The 13981-nt window shown below is 35.9% G+C and overlaps 2 protein-coding genes and 1 non-coding gene across 4 annotated transcripts; all 3 read left to right on the plus strand.

Annotated features, from left to right (window-relative positions):
* Nucleotides 1-3632: 3632 nt before the first annotated feature.
* Nucleotides 3633-3704, plus strand: TRNAD-GUC (transfer RNA aspartic acid (anticodon GUC)). Its single transcript has one exon. It is a non-coding gene; the product is annotated as a tRNA-Asp (tRNA).
* A 165-nt stretch (nucleotides 3705-3869) lies between these two features.
* On the plus strand, nucleotides 3870-8060 carry PEX10 (peroxin 10). 2 transcript variants are annotated; one of them, XM_088812248.1, is made up of 12 exons: nucleotides 3870-4228; nucleotides 4492-4523; nucleotides 4671-4760; nucleotides 5250-5344; nucleotides 5441-5621; nucleotides 5873-5942; nucleotides 6039-6117; nucleotides 6622-6755; nucleotides 7200-7294; nucleotides 7426-7505; nucleotides 7624-7754; nucleotides 7907-8060. In XM_088812248.1, the coding sequence occupies exons 1-11, from the start codon at nucleotides 4030-4032 to the stop codon at nucleotides 7724-7726; spliced, it is 1158 nt and encodes a 385-aa protein (XP_088668374.1). In that variant the 5' UTR covers nucleotides 3870-4029; the 3' UTR covers nucleotides 7727-7754; nucleotides 7907-8060. The 2 variants fall into 2 exon arrangements, with proteins under 2 accessions (XP_088668374.1, XP_088668344.1); XM_088812218.1 differs by having other exon boundaries at nucleotides 7624-7944.
* A 2750-nt stretch (nucleotides 8061-10810) lies between these two features.
* On the plus strand, nucleotides 10811-13339 carry ACL5 (S-adenosyl-L-methionine-dependent methyltransferases superfamily protein). The gene is made up of 9 exons (XM_013002553.2): nucleotides 10811-11132; nucleotides 11287-11353; nucleotides 11500-11594; nucleotides 11740-11842; nucleotides 12269-12357; nucleotides 12462-12694; nucleotides 12813-12871; nucleotides 12978-13114; nucleotides 13222-13339. Exons 1-9 carry the CDS (start codon nucleotides 10936-10938, stop codon nucleotides 13298-13300), a joined length of 1059 nt encoding a protein of 352 aa, XP_012858007.2. The 5' UTR covers nucleotides 10811-10935; the 3' UTR covers nucleotides 13301-13339.
* The last annotated feature ends 642 nt before the right edge of the window (nucleotides 13340-13981 follow it).

Genomic DNA, 13981 nt, shown 5'->3' on the forward strand with positions numbered 1-13981 from the left:
CATCCATGTAATTTAACCAACCAGCCGGTATGAGTCCGTTGAGAAGAGTACATCCCCAGTGTTTCTCTATTTTACACTTTTGAGCATCCAAGTCAATCTTGAGCACCTTCTTCCATTCCCCAGGTTTCTTCATCTCCCAAATATCCCAAGAAAATCCACGCCTCGTGGCATTGATCAGAGTCACAGATCTCCACGTCGAAAAATAATAATTATATATTATTCGATCTACATAAATATCCTGAGGAATGGGAGTCTCTGACCAATCCTCGAGAAGTTTTTACTCCGAACGGTTCTACTCCGACCAATCCTCGAGAAGTTTCTAATCCGAACGGTTCTACTCCGACCAATCCTCGAGAAGTTTCTAATCCGACCAATCCTCGAGAAGTTTCTTTTCCGACCAATCCTTCTTCAGAGCTGGCACCTTCTTCTGCTCCGACCATTAATCATTCTTCGTCAGAGCCTCTAAGGCGTTCTCTTCGAAACCAAACAACCACAGAAATCGCCCCTTCTCCGCCGAGGCGTTCTCCTAGGGAACAAATAAAGAGACCGGTGTACGCAAATAAGGCTGGTCCGTGAAAAAAAAGAAAGTTTAATAGACCCTCTAGAGCAACAACAATGACTACGAGCTCCAGTCAAACTTTAGAGGACGGCGACCAAACTTTAGAGGACGGTGGCGGTATTGAAGAGGATGTCAGTCGAGGTCATCTTGTGCCAGACAACCCTACATCTCAAACCCCTCATCACGATATTCCCAATTCCTCCGGCAATCATCTTCCTGGCTTTACTTCTCCGAACAACAATGATCCACCTGGCCCTTCTCAAAACTCTACTGTAATTCCAAGGAATCCTTCTCCGAACGACAATGATCCACCTGGCCCTTCTCAAAACTCTATTGTAATTCCGAGGAATCCTTCTCCGAACGACAATGATCCACCTGGCCCTTTTCAAAACTCTATTGTAATTCCGAGGAATCCTTCTCCGAACGACAATGATCCACCTGGCCCTTCTCAAAACTCTACTGTAATTCCAGATCATCGTCCTGACAATGATCCACCTGGCCCTTCTCAAAACTCTACTGTAATTCCAGATCATCGTCCTGGCTTTACTCCGCCGAGGAATCCTCTGAATGAAAATGACTATGAGATGATTGAACATGCTCCTTTTGTCTCATCAGCAATAGTGGTTCTCTTAACTGATTTTCGTACAAAAAATTATGAGATAAAGTGGGAAGAATTGAGACGCAGAGCAGTGGATATAATGAGAGATAGGCAATACGAATATGTTGATAACGCATACTCCGATGAATGTTTATCGTTACAACTGGACCTAATATACCCACGCTTAGGCAGATTTTTTCAGGTAAACTGCCCGTCTGCTGATTTGCATATGGGAGATGAAGGTTTATTTTTTAATCTGAATCAGAAATGGTAAGTCACAAGTGAAACTTTTTATTATTTGATGCTTTAGTTCTTATTATTATTTTTTCCTAAATATATCTCTTTCTCCTCTATTGCAGTCGTGATACCTACACTAACTTGCATCTACGACTACAATAAACTGCTTATATTGGTGGGGAAGGAGGATGACTTCACACGATAGACATTGTTTAAATATTTTCTTTTTTCTGGATTGGTTGAATACTAGTTCTGCAGACATTTTAGTTTAAATATTTTCTTCTATTTCTGGATTATTGAATACTAGTTGTGGCGTTTTGAATTTTCAATTAGAGACTATTTCATTACTTTCATGATTTCCAATTCTATAATATTTTAGCCCCCAAAACAAAACCAAAAATATAAAAAAGTTTGGTGGTAGATCAATGAAAGAGTACCTTGCGCTTCGTGTTACAGAATATAACAGCTCCGATAATTGTGAGGGTACCATATAAATCGCATGAAGTTTCAAATTTCCATTCTTCCCTTTCTACAACAACAAAGAATTGCTTGGTGACCTGTCATTATAAAAGATAAGAATCAATAAAAATGGATCAGAACAGAAGATCTGATGCAAAATCCATATTTGAAAACACGTGACACTTGTGCCCATGAGAGACGGTTTTACGAGACTTTCTATGTGAAAAGCGGTTCAGAATTTTTCAAGACATATATTTGAAGACGTCGGCTCTACTTAAGGAACGCTATTTACCGATAAGAGCGCTGAGAGGCTGGTGCATAGTTGCCCATTACACCCACACTTGCTTCCCAACTTCTATAGTGCGATATTTTAATAATTAATCTACAACATGAAGATAGACGAATACATTAAGGGTGAATTCATTAACTAATTAATGTACAACATGAAGATAGGTTAAAGAGTAGTAACTCAAGGGTCAATTCATATGGCAGAGTTTAAGATAAACTACAATAACAATCGCCCCATATCAAATAATGTTATATAAATATACATACCTACATTTTTTTTGAAACTAAATGATTGGAGAAGATGATAAGTGTTCAAAAACACGAAGGACAATCCTTATGAGATCAGCTCAAAAATGGACACAAAATCACAGTCTCTCTTTTATACAAAACACGTGATATGATTAATATACATATGTTTCATGCAAAGTACCATATATATTCCTTAATAAGATCTAAAAATACAAATACAGAGAGATCAAGGCTCCGGTCCTGGCTTTTATTACTTTTAAATGGACATAACAAGTGTTTTCTTCCTAGATGAAACTCCATGAAGAGAAAAAAAATATACGTATTTCCAAGATGCGTGGACCAGACAAATCGTGACGTTATTCCACACCACACCCATGGCTTCCAACAGCAGAATTATATGCACAATTACTCATAGTGCCTCAAAATGCATTTTAGTAATTATATTTCGTGCACACACACATATATATAGTCCATCAAAAGCTATAGAATTCAAATAATGCGCCAAAATATATAAAATGTTAACCAGAAAAAAGATGCATGTTGTTATGAGTTGATTATGAAATATAAGTAAATGAAAGTAGTCAAAGTTATCATTTCACCCAACTCCCAAGTGATAGGTAAGCTGAATATATGACTCAACTTGAAAGAGATTAGTTGTTTTTTTGGGGAGAATTATACAAATCCCAAAAACAAGCCAAAAGAGAATTATACAAATCCCAAAAAGAAGCAAGCAATTAAAGCTCACAAAAAAACACAAGTTGAAATAATTGCAGAAAAGAATATGGAGGGGAATAAAAACATACTATGAGGACTTGCCATCGTTGATGTTATCGATAGTAATATTTGGAAATCGATGATGAAGATGGTCCAAACGTTACCTAGCATATTTCGAGCTGCCATATTTTTTTCGGGGTCCGTTTGTTTGTCCATATTACATTATCACGGACTTCATCATCTCATCATAATCATATATTTGTAAAGGATACTTAGGATTTAAGCCTCTAAGCTCTCAAAAGTCAATCGACAAAGCTTGCTTCTCTTCAAATGTCCATCGGCAATCTCCGTAGGGAGAAAATCCATTCATGAAACACAATTTCAACAAGTCGTTGTTGTATAGTGGTAAGTATTCCCGCCTATCCGCGGGTGTCCCTTGTTCGATCCCCGGCAACGGCGTCAGATTTTTTGCTTGTTTTAATTATTAATATAGTTATTATTAGTTAAATATTAATCTAGCATCATCAAGTCGTTGTAGTATAGTGGTAAGTATTCCCGCCTGTCACGCGGGTGACCCGGGTTCGATCCCCGGCAACGGCGTGACATTTTTGTCCTCTTCTAATGAAATAATTATTTTTATATCATAAAAAAATATTTTTTGAAGCCCACAGCAGGACTCCTTTATCAAAAATGGAAAAAGAAAAGCCCATTAGTTGAAGCCCACAGCCTATACCAGCACGGCGTCGTTCCGCGTTTTTGGAAAGTGGAATAGTTCTAGATAATATTGTTTCAAGCACACACTCGACGGCGTCGTTTTATGTTTTGGGAGCATTGTCGTCTACAGTAATTGGAGAGAGAGAGAGAGAGAGAGAGAGAGAGAGAGTGGGAACTGAGAAGAGATTGTGCTCGTGCGTGCTTTGGCGGGATGGTCCTGAGAGAGGCAACTGCTGTTACGGTCGACGCCACCGACAATCTCAACGCCGATGCCGGACCTAGCGGCATCGTCGGCGTTCGGAGGTTTCCGCTGGCGGCGCAGCCGGAAATAATGAGAGCAGCTGAGAAGGACGACCAGTACGCTTCATTCGTATACGACGCCTGCCGAGATGCCTTCCGCCACCTCTTTGGTACTGTAATTAATCCATCTTCTCTTTTCCGCGCATACAGAAATTAAATTGATTTTATTCATAGCATTTACAGACCTTATAAATTAGAAATGTGTGCGTTGTATTTTGATCTAAGGATTGTTGCTTTGTAGTGCTCATGGAATTATAATTAGTGAAAATATGTTAAAATTACTGAAAAAAAATTAGTTTCATTTATAGAGGCTCTCTGCACCTTGCATCAACCTATGTCAATGTAACTCTGTGACTTTTTCTTCATCTTTCAGGTACAAGAGTTGCTGTTGCATATCAGAGTGAGGTTTGCCGCTGCTCTTCCTAATTAATTTCTCTCACTTTGGTTATGTGTTTTTTTTTTTTTTTTTTTATTTTTTTTTGTAATTAATTTACCGCAAGATATTTTGCTTTTGTTCTTAGAATAGTGGCCTGGTTATTTTTTGTTTTGTAGACAAAACTGTTGGGACAGATGCTCTATTATGTTTTAACGACTGGCGCTGGAAAACAGACCCTAGGAGAAGAGTATTGCGACATTACTCAGGTTTGCATTTCTCATTTTTTTTTTTAATTTTACTGGTGCATATGCTTATGCACGAGGCTTAGTTTGTTTTCTGCTTGGGTTTGTATGGAACTAAGATTGAATCACAAAGACAATGTAGAAAACGATTATATCGGCAACTTAGATGGAGGAATGTTTGTTCAGCGTGACATATATATCATATTATATTTTCTTTGTTTTGTTAAATGTGTGTGTATACAACAGTCTCTTCTAAGAAATGCAAACAATAAGATATTAATAGATACTTGGTTTTGGAGAATTAATCATCTGCACACCTCTGTAATATTTTTGCTAATAAACCTTCAGCATGATTCAAGTCCATGTAACATTGTAATCATTCGAGTAATCAATCATGATTTGATTTGTAATACGTTAGCTGCAGAGTTGATAAAAAAGGGTTGTTGAATTATTTTGCATTTAATACATATGATTGGAAATTCAATTTGTTTAATGGTTGTATTGCATTACCAGGTTGCACGACCCCACGGACTTCCTCCAACTCCAGCTAGGCGTTCTCTGTTTATTTTTTATCAGACAGCATTCCCGTATATTGCAGAAAGGATCAGGTTCTGCATGTGTTCATTGTGTTACTTGAAAGACTCCCTGTTAAAAACTTAAGGTGGTTGTATAATGGCTGACTTACTTATCCATCGGGTTTGCAGCTCGCGTATTGCTTCCTTAGGAATCACAATGGATGATTCATTATCTGATGAGATAACGGAGAATACTTCAAACATTCAAATTCAGTCCTCTGCTAATTCTGGAGCCCGAGTTTCCGCTTTGTCGAGATTGAAATCTAAATTTAGTGGATTATGGTTATATGCAGTTCAGAGGTGGCCCTCAGTATGCTCTCTTACACCACACTACACTAGTCTGCTTGCTTGTAATACACTAAATAGTAGGAAAATAAAATGTATGTGGAATGAGTTTCTATATTTTAACTGGAGCCAGTTGTCATTTATCATTTGTTTCCTGATTCATGTTTATAGATACAACTATGAGAGCATGTTTTTTTTCGCTCCCCCTTACTATCTTCCCCTTTTCCTCAGTTAATAATTGTCCCAACCAATTTATTTTTCTACTGTTGAATTCAGATGGTACCTATAGCCCGTGAGTTTTTCACGTTGATTCTCCGGACAAACCTCATGTTCTTTTATTTTGAAGGTGAAGTGATGAACCAGTATTAATTGTAAAAAATAAGTAGTAATTTGACGGTAAGCTATTTGTTTTATGGTTCTCGTATTAAATTTTTTTTTACAGGACTATACTATCATTTATCAAAAAGAGCTGCTGGCGTTCGTTACGTGTTTATTGGCAAACCAAACAATCAACGACCTAGGTACGTCTTCCAATTAGCACTAATTTAAGATCACTCTTAAGTTGACAAATTTGTTGGAGAGGGATATGTAATATTTTCATCCGATACTTGTTCTTAAAATTGCTTATCTGGTATCTTTTGTCAATTTGGTGAAATTCTATTACATAAGTTCTTCTCCCTAAGGGGGCAAAAGCTGATAGGTAGTGATGTTCCTTCATTTTTTTTTCCGACAGAAATTTGTTTGGGATCCTATTCATAAAATATCCGCCCATGTTCGTTAACTATTCATTTCCAGATTGTTTTACTTTCCACATACATACATATGATCAACATGAATATCTAAGCGTTCTTACAGCTGGTGCATCGAGTTTGTGTTAGTCTTGTAGTATTATAGAGAAAATAACTATCATAATGGAGACCTGTAAGACGCTGCATGATTTTATCTCCGTAAGGATTTTTGCTAATATAGTTGTATTAAAATTAATTTATGAGATAAGTTGTGTCTAAAGTTTTCGTCGGATGCAGATATCAAATACTGGGGGTTTTCCTCCTAGTTCAGCTGTGTATACTTGCTGCAGAAGGATTGAGGAGAAGCAATTTATCTTCTTTGGCTACTTCTTTTCAACAAACATCTCTCGGAACTTATCAAACTTCAGGAGGTGATATTTGATTGTCCTCCATATTTTGAACTGATATCATTAGCTGAAAAAAGGATTTCTAATCCTCCGCATCGACGATTTTAAGAACTAAAGAATATAACATTTTGTTTAGTAAAAAGATCCATCTTAAGTCTAGAATGTCGCTTGTGACTTCACACAGCTAGCATTTCCACATAATTGTAGGAAACCTTTTGTATATTTGTTTTAATCTTTGCCGTGTTTATTCGTAGACTTCAAATAATGTATAGAGGAAACCGCATAATTTGCATATTTCGTATGCTTTTGATGATGACGGTTTTTTTTTTTTTTTTTTCTTTTTTTTGTGGGATGCAAATATTTGATTCACGGGGCTCACTTTCTTTTGTTATTTGTCATCAGTCTATTAGAGACAAGAATATGCTTCTTGTTGTTTACATGAGAACTTATAAATATCGTAATTGACAGGAAGAGGTTTGCCTGTTCTAAATGAGGAAGGTAGTCTGGCAGCTGACGACTCCGGAAAGAGTACTTGGGTTCCCGAATCCACATCTACTTCAGAGGTATAACTCACTCTCTGCTAAATCTCTCTCTCTCTCTCTCTCTCTCTCTCTCTCTCTCTCTCTCTCTCTCTCTCTCTCTCTCTCTCTCTCTCTCTCTGCTAAATCTTTCTCTCGTGATTTGTGTCTGTCAGTCTCAAGTGAGCAAATGCACGCTTTGTCTAAGCAATCGGCAATACCCAACAGCAACCCCATGTGGTCATGTATTTTGCTGGTACTATTTCGACTCCAAAACAACTTCACTGATCCTACTACTGCAACGGGTGATGGTGGTATACATCTTTCATTTCCTCATCTGTTATTTAATTTATTTTTTGTCTTTTTTCAAACAGGAATTGTATTATGGAATGGTGTAATGAAAAGCCAGAATGCCCTTTATGCCGTTCACCCGCGACTCATTCAAGTCTTGTTTGTCTATACCATTCTGATTTTTAACTCGCCCAAACTCAGAAACTGCAATAAGGTATTCTCGTCAATTGTTTTGCTATGTTTTTCTTTTTACCATCAAAGAAAATATTTTTTAGAAGCAATCCTCGTATAATAGGTCGTACTACGGCAATTAGAGTCTTGTTTTTGTTTAGTAATCATATATTAATGAAATATTCTCCTCCTTAGTGATCGAGCCACGAAACCTAATGCCAGCATATTGTCTCGTCTCGTGTATGATAATTGCAATGCCAACATATATATTACTGTCACCATGTAAAAACATTGGGTTTTGCTATGTAATGGTTCCACGATATAAAGAGTGGAATTAATTCGTGGCCAATTCTTTCTGGGTAAATCTCTTCTTTTTCACACAAAAAAATAAAATAAAATAAAAAGTAAAAAAAATCTTACTTTTCCGTTAATATCATGATTGTATAATGTAAACTGTAAAGTCACAAGCATGTGGTACCTGCGATCACGATGACGTCATTTTTCGGTCACAAATTTTTTTTTGGGATAAAATATTATTATCAATATAGTACTGTCCTAATTGTACAGTGCTGGGGGTCCTATTGTAATTTCCAATTATTTTGTTGTTCCAAAGTTGTTACACTCAATTGTGTCCATTTTCTTTCTTGGGTCATCACGAACATATGAAATTGCATAATTACTGTAACTAATATTTCATCTCAAAACAGTACTACTATTTGGTACGTATTATTTATTACATTTACAAAAAATATGTAAAACATTTATTAATTTCATGTTTAAATTGTATTAGTTCTAGTTAGCTGTGATTTGAGTTGTAAGCTACTATAGTTTAGTGGGATCGTGTTTGGAACAGCATGCAAATAGTGTTGCCAAACACATGTCATGATGAATTTGGTCGATTAATCAAAAGCCATTTTCAATGCCACGTCATCGTGTTAATCTTTTTTTTGGGGGTGAAAAGTAATAAAAGGCTATAGTTCAAGGGTGCAAATGAGATAAAAAGCCTAACTATTATATGCAAGAAATGACGTGTTGAAGATGTAAAGAGGGCACGCATGCAGCAATTTGAAGAGATGATAATAACAGGGATGAAGTGAAAAGTTTTGACCCATTAATAATTATAATAATAATAAAAGGTGGTGGTAGTAGTAATGGGATATTAATATAATAATGGATTGACTTAGTGGGGGATGGTGACATTTAAAGAAAGGATTGAGAACAACCTTTTCAATTAATTAGGAAAAGTCCCTCATAATGATTGAAGCCGCCCCCTTTACAATACAATTTGGCCATATTTATCCATATTTATATATAATAATAAATTACATTACATTATATTGTGGGATTATATGGAACACTTTTTTGGCCTTTGTCTCCCCATTACAAGGTAGACTAACAAACCAATTAGTGCTTCTTTTTGCTAATGCTCAATTTTAAGTGACAGCAATGCCCTCTACTGTAGTATCCTTCTTAATTGCCAAGTTGATTTGATAAATAGTGCAGAGAGAGAGAGAGAGAGAGAGAGAGAGAGAGAGAGAGAGAGAGAGAGAGAGAGAGAGAGAGAGAGAGAGAGAGAGAGAGAGAGAGAGAGAGAGAGAGAGAGAGAGAGAGAGAGAGAGAGAGAGAGAGAGAGAGAGAGAGAGAGAGAGAGAGAGAGAGAGAGAGAGAGAGAGAGAGAGAGAGAGAGAGAGAGAGAGAGAGAGAGAGAGAGAGAGAGAGAGAGAGAGAGAGAGAGAGAGAGAGAGAGAGAGAGAGAGAGAGAGAGAGAGAGAGAGAGAGAGAGAGAGAGAGAGAGAGAGAGAGAGAGAGAGAGAGAGAGAGAGAGAGAGAGAGAGAGAGAGAGAGAGAGAGAGAGAGAGAGAGAGAGAGAGAGAGAGAGAGAGAGAGAGAGAGAGAGAGAGAGAGAGAGAGAGAGAGAGAGAGAGAGAGAGAGAGAGAGAGAGAGAGAGAGAGTGGGCTCTCCACAGAAAAAAAAGGAAATTGGTAGTTAATAAGTGGAATAACGGCACGCTTGAAAGACAGCAATATAGAGGGGTTGGCCGCGAGGCCCACCATCTGCCGGCTGCCGTCAGTCTCCTCCGTCAACTCGCATTATTTATGTAGCTAGCACGCTTCTATTTTATCCACTCAATTCTTTTTTTTTTTGCTATCAATTAGTAATTATATATATATTCAGCATGTTATAATATGATCAAATTCACATAAAATGAAAGATAGTGTCTTCAAACACCATTATCATTCATTCATTCATTCATGTGTGCAGTGTTTAGTTACATGCGGATCATTCAACATTATACCTAACACAATAAAGACATACTCATTTTTAACTTGAATTCAAACTCCGATCACATGTAATAACCGAGATTTGTTTCGGTGAAAATATTTGTACAACTCATCTCTAAAAACTCTACTCATTCCACATATAAAAAATGCATAAGCATAACAAATTTTCGACATGGGACAAACAACAACAACCTAACAACCTTCACTTGTAGACTATATAATCCAACTTTATCGCATTTTTGTTTTCCCTTATCATCCTGATCCATTTGGTTTTTACCCATAGTCGTTATCATCACTTTTTGGCATACGACACGATAGATAATTTCGATAGCATGAATTTCTCGGTAAAAAAAAATTGAATTTTTATTTTTGTTTCAATTGTTCTGTATTGTAGCCTATATAAGAGTAGACTTGTTAATGGGCAATTGCCTAATTAATGGGTAAAGAGAAAAATATTAGCAGCCAGAAACACAGGCAGGTAACATGCCAAAATAGATCATGTGTCACTAAAAACAAGCGTGGCATTTTGAATATTGATATTGAGCGTGTACAATAAGGGGCCCACATAAGCCACGCCCTGCAATAAAATAATTTTGTGCTCCTCCTATCTCTATTTCCAGACTAAAATCGCGCATGCCTTTTTTTTTCCTTTTTTTTTGTTTGGTATACACCTAGTTTATTTTATATAAACTTGTTATTAATCCTTAAATCAATATAAAAAAAAAAAAAAAAAACTTTGGGTGTGTCTGATGACTAGACATGTGAGAAAAGGACAAAAAATGGGATACGTTGCACACTTTTGGATGCCTATAAAAAGAGTATCACATTTACTACTTCAAACTCACTTCCAAAAACTTTGAAGTTTATATCATACGCTTTCTTTCATTGTGTGTAGGTAATTATAATTGTAAGTAGTGAAGAAGAAGAAAGAATATAATATAATGGGTGAAGCAGTTGAATTCTTAGCTTACAACAATGGTTTCTCAAATGTGCATTTCGAAACAAATCACAATAATATGATCATTCAGCAAAATGATCTTCTTGTTCATCATCATCAACAACAACAAGAAGAAGAAGAAGATTCTTGGTTTGAAGAAGAGATTGATGTTCATCTCAAGTGGTCTTTTGCTTTGAACAGGTAATTTATACATAATATATATATATATATATATATTTGTTTTTTGGAGGCCGGGTATATATAAATTAATTTTTGTATAATATGAAACTCAATTTTATATATCTAAAAGAACGGAAGAGTAAAATGACAGTTATGCCCCTTCATCTTCTCGCAGAGTACTGCACAAAGGAACTAGTGAGTACCAAGACATAGCTCTTTTGGACACCAAACATTTCGGGAAGGTACGTAATCCAACATGTACCACCTAATTTACATACTTATTTTGTTATTTATATAATTAGGGATACATGCATAAGTAATTGATTATATTGATGTTGGTGTAATTAATTAGTAATAAATTTAGTTATGTTTAATTTAATTTGTGCAGGTTTTGGTGATAGATGGGAAGATGCAGAGTGCTGAAGTTGATGAATTTATTTATCATGAATGTTTGATTCATCCCCCACTCTTATGTCACCCCAAGTAAGTCCTTCACATACATATATGTATATGTATCTTAATTAGCACGCTTCGTATCTACTCTATTTAATCGTTATGGCACATGCACGTACACTATACGTATCATGTATATATATATATTCATAATATTGTATCGATATGATCACAGCCCAAAAACAATGTTTATAATGGGTGGTGGTGAAGGGTCCGCCGCTAGGGAAGCACTGAGGCACAAATCCATTGAGAAAGTCGTCATGTGCGATATCGATCAGGTATATACATATCTCTATCTATACACATTATGTCTACAGTAATAATGCATTTACAAGAATTAATTCTTTTTCGCAATGATTGGAATATTTATATTGCATTTTTTACGTGTACCCTTTGTATTCGTTTATTTCGTTAAATGCGCCCAATTATCGGCACCTACACGAGCGGTGCTTTTTGAAAAAATAAATTAAGAAATAAAATAAAAATGTTTTTGCCCTGTTTGCCACTTTTATTGACAACCTTAATCCTGATAAGGTTGGATTAAATTAGGGGAACATAAAATCTCTTTTGTAGGTAGGTTGTCCTTTTGTTTGCTTAGAGCCTTCTATTACTTTATATTATATATATATTCCAATATCAAAATGCATGTTTCTGCATGGATTTAGGAAATTACCAAATAATCCTTTTGCCACTCAATGCAACAGGAGGTTGTTGATTTCTGTAGAAAGCATCTCACAGCGAACCACGAGGCTTTCCGTAACACGAAGCTGGATTTAGTGATCAATGATGCCAAGTATGGATTAATTAATAATGTTTTATAATTTACGTAATAAATTAAAGCCGGTTAATTATATATATATGGCAATAATAACTAATTTGAGTGTATATATGATGAAGAGCTGAGCTGGAAAAAAGGAAGGAAAAATATGACATAATAGTGGGAGATTTAGCAGATCCAGTTGAAGGAGGGCCTTGCTATCAACTCTACACGAAATCATTTTACGAAAATATTCTTAAACCGAAGCTCAATACCAACGGCATCTTCGTTACTCAGGCTGGGCCCGCCGGTGTATTCACCCACAAGGAGGTTTTCTCCTCAATCTACAACACTATTAAACATGTTTTCAAGTGTAAGTTATTATTCATTCATATCTCTATATATCTTGTTCATTAATTAATTAAATATGAAACTATTTGATCGATTATTTCATCTTGTGATTTCGATATATAATATGTGTGAACGTACAGATGTTCGTGCTTACACGGCTCATGTGCCGTCTTTCGCTGATACGTGGGGATGGGTTATTGTAAGTATTAGATGTTTGATTATTAATTATTATGTTCTCCGAATTAATTAATTGTATGGATTATATATATCTAATAATTAAATAATGGATTAATATAATTAAACAGGCCTCTGATCAGCCACTCTGCATTGAAGCTGGAAAAATGGATAAGAAGATTGCAGAAAGAATTGATGGGGAACTCTTGTACTTGAATGGTGCTACTTTTGTTTCATCCACCATTTTGAATAAGACTGTTGCCAAAACGTAAGTCTTCGATTTTCAAAATAAATAAATTATAATTTGGTCGAAAATCTTAGTACGTAACACATCTCGAAGAAAATATTTAGATAAATTTGTTATTTATGGTTCAGGTTGAAAAACGAGAGTCACGTGTACGCGGAGGATGACGCGAGGTTTATCCACGGCCAGGGCGTAGCATATCGGATTTGAGTCGACTCGTGTACAGAATTTGAAGAGAACAAACTGTCCCCCCCCCCAAAAAAAAGACTATGGAATGAATAGAAAACAGAGTTGTTTAATTAATGAAATGTAAGCAATTACTGTTTGGAAGCTATTAATTAATTAATTGGGTTTAAGACAGTACAAAAGTTGTCGGAATATGTAATGTAATCCTAAGAAAAATGTTGAGGATTGTTGAAGCTTTCTGTTAATTATATATTTCCAATTTGGCTTTAACAAACTGGTGCAATTAACTAATTTTCATATGACAATACATTTTTCTTGGAATTTTCAATTTTGTACCTATGCAAGCCCAAAAGTGTAGAGCAATAATCTATATTTGGATCCGATAAACCCATTACTTAATGGGCCACAACATACGGGTCGGCCCATTTTTCTATGCATGCATGGAAAATTAAATTGCGAGATGAGAGATCTTTTGCTGACATGGCGGCATCCAAGTTAGATCCAACGTGGCATGCCCCTAGCCGTTATTCACCATTTGACAGGAATATATTCTTTCTATAAAAGGAAAAAAAGGAAAAGGGACAAAAATATATTCCCTTCTATTTTTGTGAAAATTACGGCCACCCCTTAAGGTAAGTTCAAATTACAAAAAAACTGATCTTATTTAGATAATTGCAATCAGTCCATCAACTATGTATTGCTTTT

The sequence above is a fragment of the Erythranthe guttata genome, chromosome 1 (genome assembly GCF_056151865.1).
Source record: "Erythranthe guttata isolate IM_541 chromosome 1, IM_541, whole genome shotgun sequence".
In the NCBI taxonomy this organism is placed as follows: Eukaryota; Viridiplantae; Streptophyta; class Magnoliopsida; order Lamiales; family Phrymaceae; genus Erythranthe; species Erythranthe guttata.

What these genes read in the sequence shown, in the direction of transcription:
- PEX10 (XM_088812248.1), top strand. Translation starts at nt 4,030, where the DNA reads ATGGTCCTGAGAGAGGCAACTGCTGTTACGGTCGACGCCACCGACAAT. An exon ending in TGCCTTCCGCCACCTCTTTG is followed by an intron (nt 4,229 to 4,491) that starts GTACTGTAATTA and finishes TTCATCTTTCAG; the next exon opens with GTACAAGAGTTGCTGTTGCA. An exon ending in CATGTTCTTTTATTTTGAAG is followed by an intron (nt 5,943 to 6,038) that starts GTGAAGTGATGA and finishes TTTTTTTTACAG; the next exon opens with GACTATACTATCATTTATCA.
- ACL5 (XM_013002553.2), top strand. Translation starts at nt 10,936, where the DNA reads ATGGGTGAAGCAGTTGAATTCTTAGCTTACAACAATGGTTTCTCAAAT. An exon ending in ACACCAAACATTTCGGGAAG is followed by an intron (nt 11,354 to 11,499) that starts GTACGTAATCCA and finishes TAATTTGTGCAG; the next exon opens with GTTTTGGTGATAGATGGGAA. An exon ending in AATAAGACTGTTGCCAAAAC is followed by an intron (nt 13,115 to 13,221) that starts GTAAGTCTTCGA and finishes TTTATGGTTCAG; the next exon opens with GTTGAAAAACGAGAGTCACG.